Source organism: Colobus angolensis, unplaced genomic scaffold, assembly GCF_000951035.1.
Source record: "Colobus angolensis palliatus isolate OR3802 unplaced genomic scaffold, Cang.pa_1.0 Scaffold212, whole genome shotgun sequence".
NCBI classification, from domain to species: Eukaryota; Metazoa; Chordata; class Mammalia; order Primates; family Cercopithecidae; genus Colobus; species Colobus angolensis.
Genome location: NW_012115289.1, coordinates 164,141 through 172,016, shown reverse-complemented (window position 1 = coordinate 172,016; position 7,876 = coordinate 164,141). Strand labels below are relative to the sequence as shown.

Genomic DNA, 7,876 nt, shown 5'->3' with positions numbered 1-7,876 from the left:
AATGGAAGTTACTCATCCAGAGAATCTTTCAGAAGTGTTCTAGCTAAATCTTGTTGGGGTACAAGCAATTAAAGTTTTCCAAGAGAAATAATCATTGAAGAATTCCCAATAAAGTGTGGCATGTAGAATCAGGGCTAAAATTTCCACTGCCTGATGCTATTAAGTACTAAGGTCTCAGAATAGGCCGAGATTACCCAATATCCTAATTAAAAGTGGAATCAGCAAAGCCAAAACTAACCACCAAGTAGAGAGATGACTAATTGCCCAGATGACAATACTGATATCTGCACGCAAGAGACTGCTGATGAAACTCCCTGAGGAAGTTAGATCCTAATGCACAGCAATGTCTGTTCTTCACTCTACGCACTCACGACAGACACTCTCACCCTGCTCTGCCTTTCTCAGCAGCTAGTCCAAGAGGGAGACAAAGAAATGGTTCAGGTATGAAAGAGCCAGATTTTCCCTGTGCAAAGCCATGCGTCCCAGTGGAATGCCCTCACTGAATATGATGCAATCACACTCCTTATTGTTCAGCTGGAGTAAAAAAAGCACATAATAAGGGTTCATATTCTCCATTCCTTCTTTTAATCCGTGTAGAGAACTCAATAATTCCTTTATGGACCTGTGTGACTTCATTCCTCTTTAGTCTTCTCCCACACCTGAATCTTAGGTTGGTCCCCTCCACCTCCAGCAATAAAACTGTCAAGTATGCAGTGAGAAGGGAAGTGCAAGACAAGCAATCTTCATTTTCCCTCGGATTATCTGGTGGTAAGTGTCCATATGATAAAATAGCACTGAAACATGAACAAAAATGTTTGCGGAAAAGCAGACTCACATTGTCGGCTTAATCTGAGACATCAGGGAATTCTAGCATAATTGTTCACATGGGCCCTGAGCTGTTTAAAGATCACACACACTCTGCTACTAACCTCCTGAATATACCAATCACCATTGCTCAGAAAAGCTGAACCTAGAGCTACTGTTCCACCATTTCAGATTCTCCAGAAGTACTAAGTTATGGCCACCATCTTCCCAGGTGAGCAAAAGGCATGAAAAGATTTCCTTACTGAAACATCACTGCAACAAAACACAGCTCTGGAGTGCTCTAAGAAGCCAAGAAAAATCGCAACTGGTTTTATTGTAGCAACACATTCAGTTCTCCACTCAACAAATCACAACTAGACCCCACTGTTCAGTGAACAAGGTAAATTCTTACATATCAGGAAGCTTCAACAGACTTGGACCAGATTCACTCATCTCCCCAATTCCACACCTTCCAGGTTTACATGTTGCCATTACCTGTATAAGTGACGATTGTCTTCAAAATCTTCCTGACCCCATTTTCCCTTGATGTCTTCAATAACGTGATTCTTCAGGAATTTTTTTAGCAGCTGGACCGTTTGTTTGCGGGTCACTTCGGGGCCGAAGTTTTGACTGCACCTCAGCAGCTCATGCAGCCAATCCACAGCTTCGGCGGCTGTGAAACAATGCTCGTAGCTCTTGAAACGACAGCGATGTTTCCGTAACGGCATCTTAGCACGAAAAATCTCCACGGTCTCATTCCACTAGGGGAAAGAAAGAGAATGGCATTTAGTAATCAACTGATTTTTTTTTAAGATTACTACATCCCAAATAATTAAAGCAAAGAATGCAATTTTTCCCCTTAAACTGCTTTAATAACAGGTAGAGCCTTGAAAATGTTTTATCTACAGGCTTCAAACTCTAATAAAGTTTGGGAGAATGGATGGTGGTAATGGCTGTACAGCATTATGAATGTACTTAGTGCCACAGAACTATACACTTAAAAAAACAGTTAAAATAGTTTTATATTATGTATATTTTACCACAATTAAAACAAAAATAAAAACTTTTTTTTTTTTTTTGAGATGGAGTCTAGCTTTGTCGCCCAGGCTGGAGTGCAGTGGTGTGATCTCAGCTCACTGCAACCTCCGCCTCCCAGATTCAAGCGATTCTCCTCCCTCAGCCTCCCAAGTAGCTGGGATTACAGGCGCCCAACACCACACCCAGCTAATTTTTGTATTTTTAGTAGAGATAGAGTTTCACCATGCTGGTCAGGGTGGTCTCAAACTCTTGACCTCAAGTGATCTGGCTGCCTCGGCTTCCCAAAGTGCTGGGATATACAGGAGTGAGCCACAGCACGCAGCCTCAAAAATAGAAATTACTGATAGAAAAAAAACTCTAAAGAAAATGCAACTTTTCAAGGGTGGTTCATCATTTATTCATTCAAGAAATATTTATTGAGGAGGTTGCCATCAAGTTGTCCTATTAATGGATTTTTATATAAACGAAGAACGTATGGTAAATAATGATTAAAACTAAGCCCACTATGCAAACTTTGCTTTTTGGAGCCCCCGTTTAGTATGACCTTACCTTCATTCAGCAAATATTTCTAGATTGCTTATTATGTGAAAGGCATTGTAGGGGGAGGAAAAGAGATGAAAAAGATAATACAGTGCCTGATGTCAAACAGCTCAAAACCACAAAGAATAAACCTTTGAAAAGTGATGGGCCAGTTTTTACTTACATGTAAAACAAAGCTTTTTGAAAGAATAGCTACTAGATACCTCAAATAATATATAGTAGTTTAAAACTACCTCATGGTTCCTTGGAAAGAACCTAGAAGTTTAAGTGTGCATGACATCTTCAGATACCACATTGAAAAGTAGACCGGGTAGAGAGAGTTCAGGCACTCTGTCAAACACTGCTGGGTTGAGAGGCCTATTCTACAACTGACCAGCAGGGCAACCTTTGACTAGGTAAGCCTCCGTTACTACAGGTGTAATGCAGTACCCACATGATAGGGTTGTTACAAAGACCAGATGAGATAATATTGATGCAGCCTATCACAGTGTCTGTCACAAAAGAAGTGCTTAATAAACATTAGCCATTATAGCATCATTGCTGCTGTATTTATTAATATTATCAGGGTGGGTGTGGCTGTCAGAGCTGAGTGAGTACATTGGAAAGACCCCGGAATGGAGTCTCCATTGGCCATTAGTCCAGCATCTACCAATAACTATGTGGCTTTGGTACAGTTAACACTTTTCTCTAGGAATTTGTCCTAGATAAAAACATGGCCCCAGAAGCTCAGAAAATTTCAGATTTTGGGAGTCAAAAATCATGGAAATTAAAATGAGAGGTATACTAAAAAACAGCACACCACACACTGCTTGGATCCACTTCAGTTAAATCCAGGGAATATATATCCCATTGCTTCCACTTTATTTAGGAACCTTGCTTTGTCAAATCAAGTACATACTAACTCACTGTAATACACTGCTGGCAATGCTCACCACCCAATGATCCTAACCTTTAAGTTAAGAAACACTGGACCACCTCAGGATAACAGAATCAATCCCTGCGGAATGGGCAAAACATGAGGTATGGAGTCAGACCTGAGTCCAAATCCCGGTTCTGCCATATACTGGTTTCACAGGGCCTGGCACATGGTTAAGAACTGAAAAAAATCCAGTTTCCTTCCACTACAAGATGCCACTAGGGGGCATGTGAACTGCCATGTCTCATAGCATCCTTGAAGACAAAAACCATATGTCTCTCTTAAATGTTACTTTCAAATAACTTCATGGCAACTCAGCTTCTTTCTCCTTATATCTGTGAAGTTACATCAGTGAGCAGGAAATCAGGAAGCAAATAAATGACTTTTTTGTTCCCATTAGACTACAACATGTCCCAAATGTGTCTTCCCACTGTGTCTTTGTATATATGAAATCCTAATAATAACCATCTTTCAGAAGGAATTAAGAAATTTACGGCCGGGCGCAGTGGCTCAAGCCTGTAATCCCAGCACTTTGGGAGGCCGAGACGGGCGGATCAGGAGGTCAGGAGATCGAGACCATCCTGGCTAACACGGTGAAACCCCGTCTCTACTAAAAAATACAAAAAACTAGCCGGGCGAGGTGGCGGGCGCCTGTAGTCCCAGCTACTCGGGAGGCTGAGGCAGGAGAATGGCATAAAACCCGGGAGGCGGAGCTTGCAGTGAGCTGAGATCCGGCCACTGCACTCCAGCCCGGGCGACAGAGCAAGACTCCGTCTCAAAAAAAAAAAAAAAAAGAAATTTACTCAAATCTACCCAGCTAATAAGTGGTAGAACCAATCTATATTTTCAAATCTATAACTTGAATTTTAAAAAATCTACATTCTAGGCTACCCTCTTTGGGTCCCCTCCCTTTGTATGGGAGCTCTGTTTTCACTCTATTAAATCTTGCAACTGCACTCTTCTGGTCCGTGTTTGTTACAGCTCAAGCTGAGCTTTCGCTCGCTGTTCACAGCTCACCGTCCACCACTGCTGTTTGACACCATCGCAGACCCGCTGCTGACTTCCATCCCTCCGGATCCGGCAGGGTGTCAGCTGTGCTCCTGAGCCAGCGAGGCGCCCACTGCTGCTCCTGATTGGGCTAGAGGCTTGCCATTGTTCCTGCACGGCTAAGTGCCCGGGTTCATCCTATCTGAGCTGAACACTAGTCACTAGGTTCCATGGTTCTCTTCCGTGACCCACGGTTTCTAATAGATCTATAACACTCACTGCATGGCCCAAGATTCCATTCCTTGGAATCCGTGAGGCCAAGAACCCAAGGTCAGAGAACACAAGGCTTGCCATCATCTTGGAAGCGACCTGCTGCCATCTTGGAAACGGCCCACCACCATCTTGGGAGCTCTGGGAGCAAGGACCCCCAGGTAACATTTTGGCGACCACAAAGGGACCTCCAAAGTGATGAGTAATATCGGACCACTTTCGCTTGCTATTCTGTCCTATCCTTCCTTAGAATTGGAGGAAAATACCGGGCACCTGTCAACCAGTTAAAAACGATTAGCATGGCAGCAGGGACTTAAGACTCAGGTGTGAGGCTATCTGGGGAAGGGCTTTTTAACAAGCCCCAGAGGTGTTGGGGATCTTGGTCTGCCTGGTCCCCAGAAGGGTTGGGGACCTTGGTCTGCCTGGAGCCAGCTTCCACTTTCAGTTTTCTTGGGGAGGCTGAGGGCGGACTAGAGGCAGAAAGCTGTCGTCCCAAACCCCCAGCATTAGCTGGTTCAGATCATGGCGCAGCGAGGAGTCTCTACTCAACAGTCGCCCATGCATGCGCCCCTACCTTTCCTTCTGACTGTATCTCCTGGGTCCTGACCATGACTTTCTTGAAAGCGTAGCCCCAAAATCCTCCTTACCTCTGAATCTACTTCCTCCAATCCCTGCCTCCTAGGTACTAATGGTTTAGACTTTAGATTTAGATTTCCTCTAGCAAGTTGTATCTCCAAAGGGATCTGAGGAAGCTCTACGCTGAGTCCTTAGGCATCTAGGCTATAAACCCAGGGAGTCTTATCCCTGGTGTCCCTCCCAATTTAGGCATACAGCTCTCCACATGAGCAGTTATGTGGGACCTGTTCCCCACCACCCTTGCCAGGACCCCAAGTTTGTAATGGCTAAGAGCAGGAGAGAGAGAGACATGGGAGAGAGAGAGACAGAGAGATGGAGGGGAGAGAGAGAGAGACGGAGGGGAGAGAGGGAGAGACAGAGGGGAGAGAGAGAGACGGGGGGGGAGAGAGAGGGACGGAGGGGAGAGACAGAGAGGAGGTCAAAGGAAAAAAAGAGAAAGAAACAGTTAAAAAAAAAAAAAAAGTGTGCCCTATTCCTTTAAAAGCCAGGGTAAATTTAAAACCTATAATTGATAATTGAAGGTCTTCTCCGTGACCCTATAACCCTCCAATACTACCTCACTGTCAGTGTAAACAAGGGCGTAGCCTGAAAACACTGAGACCACTGACAACCCATAGCTTTCCTATCAAAAATCCTTAACCCAGTAACCTGCGAATGCATTCAATCTGTAGCGACAACTGCTTTGCTAAAAGTAGAAAAATAACTTCTGGAGGAAACCTCATTGTGAGCACACCTCACCAGTTCAGAATTATTCAAAAAAGCAAAAAGGTAGCTTACTAACTCAGAAATCTTAAAGCATGGGGCTATTCTGTTAGAGAAAGGTAATTTAACACCAACCGTTGATAATTCACTTAACCCAGCTCCTAACAGGGGACTTAAATCTTAATTACCATACTAAGGTCCAACCAGACCTAGGAGGAACTCCCTTCAGGACAGGACAATAGATGGTTCCTCCCAGGTGACTGAGGAAAAAACCACAATGAGTGTTCAGTAATTGACAGGAAGACTCTTGTTGAAGCAGAGTTAGAAAAATTGCCTAATAACTAACTGGTCTCCTCAAATTTATGAGCTGTTTGCACTCAGTCAAGTCTTAAAGTACTTACAGAATCAAAAAGGACTATCTCAATCCTGACTCAAAAGGTTACCTATACCCTCTCTGAAACAAATTTGCATAAGAACTGCTTTTATGGTTATACATCTTGATGGGGCAGCTGGGTTGTTATGAAATACTCAGGAACCCAGTCCAGTTCTAGGACTCACCCCTGAGCACAAAGGCAATGTTGGGCACACTGGTAAAGGACCAGTAGATCCAGCAGCCCGGCCCCCTTTCTTTGTGGTCAAGAAAGGCAGGAAAAGGGGTGCAGGTTTGCTACATCGGTAAGTGTAACTAATCCGATAAGCAGAGGTCCATGGATGGTTACACACCCTGGAAAGGAATAAGCATTAGGATCATAGAGGACGCTCCAGGACTAATGCTCATCGGAAAATGACTAGGGGCACTGGCATCCCTATGTTCTTTTTTCAGAAGGAAAACATTCCCCCCTCAAGGCAAAAACACCCCTAAGATGTATTCTGGAGAATTGGGACCAATTTGACCCTCAGATTCTAAGAAGAAATGACTTATATTCTTCTGCAGTACCACCTGATATCCTCTTCAAGGGGGAGAAACCTGGCCTCCTGAGGGAAGTATAAATTATAACATCATCTTACAGCTAGACTTCTTTTGTAGAAAAGAAGGCAAATGGAGTGAAGTGCCATATGTACAAACTTTCTTTTCATTAAGAGACAACTCGCAATTATGTAAAAAGTATGATTTATGACCTCCAGGAAGCCCTCAGAGTCTACCTCCCTACCCCAGCATTCCCCTGACTCCTTCTCCAACTAATAAGGACCCCCCCTTCAACCCAAACAGTCCAAAAGGAGATAGATAAAGGGGTAAACAATGAACCAAAGAGTGCCAATAGTCCCCAATTATGCCCCCTCCAAGCAGTGGGAGGAGGAGAATTTGGCCCAGCCAGAGTGCATGTACCTTTTTCTCTCTCAGACTTAAAGCAAATTAAAATAGACCTAGGTAAATTCTCAGATAATCCTGATGGCTGTATTGATGTTTTACAAAAGTTAGGACAATTCTATTATGTTAATCAATCCGGAATCGTCACTGAGAAAGTTAAAGAAATTCGAGATCAAATACAACGTAGAGCAGAGGAGTTTCAAAACACTGGACCCTGGGACCTCCTCAGTCAATGGATGCCCTGGATTCTCCCCTTCTTAGGACCTCTAACAGCTATAATATTGCTATACCTCTTTGGACTCTGTATCTTTAACTTCCTTGTTAAGTTGGTCCCTTCCAGAATTAAAGCTGTAAAACTACAAATCATTCTTCAAATGGAGCCCCAGATACAGTCCATGACCAACATCTACCGTAGACCCCTAGACTGGCCTGCTAGCCCATGCTCTGATGTTAATGACACCGAAGGCACCCCTCCCGAGGAAATCTCAGCTGCACAACCCCTACTACGCCCCAATTCAGCAGGAAGCAGTTAGAACGGTCATCGGCCAACCTCCCCAACAGCACTTGGTTTTTCCTGTGGAGAGGGGGAACTGAGAGACAGGACTAGCTGGATTTCCTAGGCCTACTAAGAATCCCTAAGGCTAGCTGAGAAGATGGCCACTTCCACCTTTAAA

General features: G+C 43.9%; 1 protein-coding gene across 2 annotated transcripts in view; it reads right to left on the bottom strand.

Annotated features, from left to right (window-relative positions):
- The window catches only part of DEPDC1B (DEP domain containing 1B), a 94,660-nt gene that overhangs the window by 80,688 nt on the left and 6,096 nt on the right, over nucleotides 1-7,876 (bottom strand). Inside the window, exons 1-2 of one of the 2 annotated variants that reach the window (XM_011942893.1) lie at nucleotides 3,315-3,379; nucleotides 1,300-1,565 (exon numbers count right to left, since the gene is read on the bottom strand). In XM_011942893.1, coding sequence (XP_011798283.1) covers nucleotides 1,300-1,532 — 233 coding nt within the window. In that variant the 5' untranslated portion in view covers nucleotides 1,533-1,565; nucleotides 3,315-3,379. Of the gene's footprint in view, nucleotides 1-1,299; nucleotides 1,566-3,314; nucleotides 3,380-7,876 lie in introns of those variants that run through there. The other variant, XM_011942892.1, reaches the window with a different exon arrangement.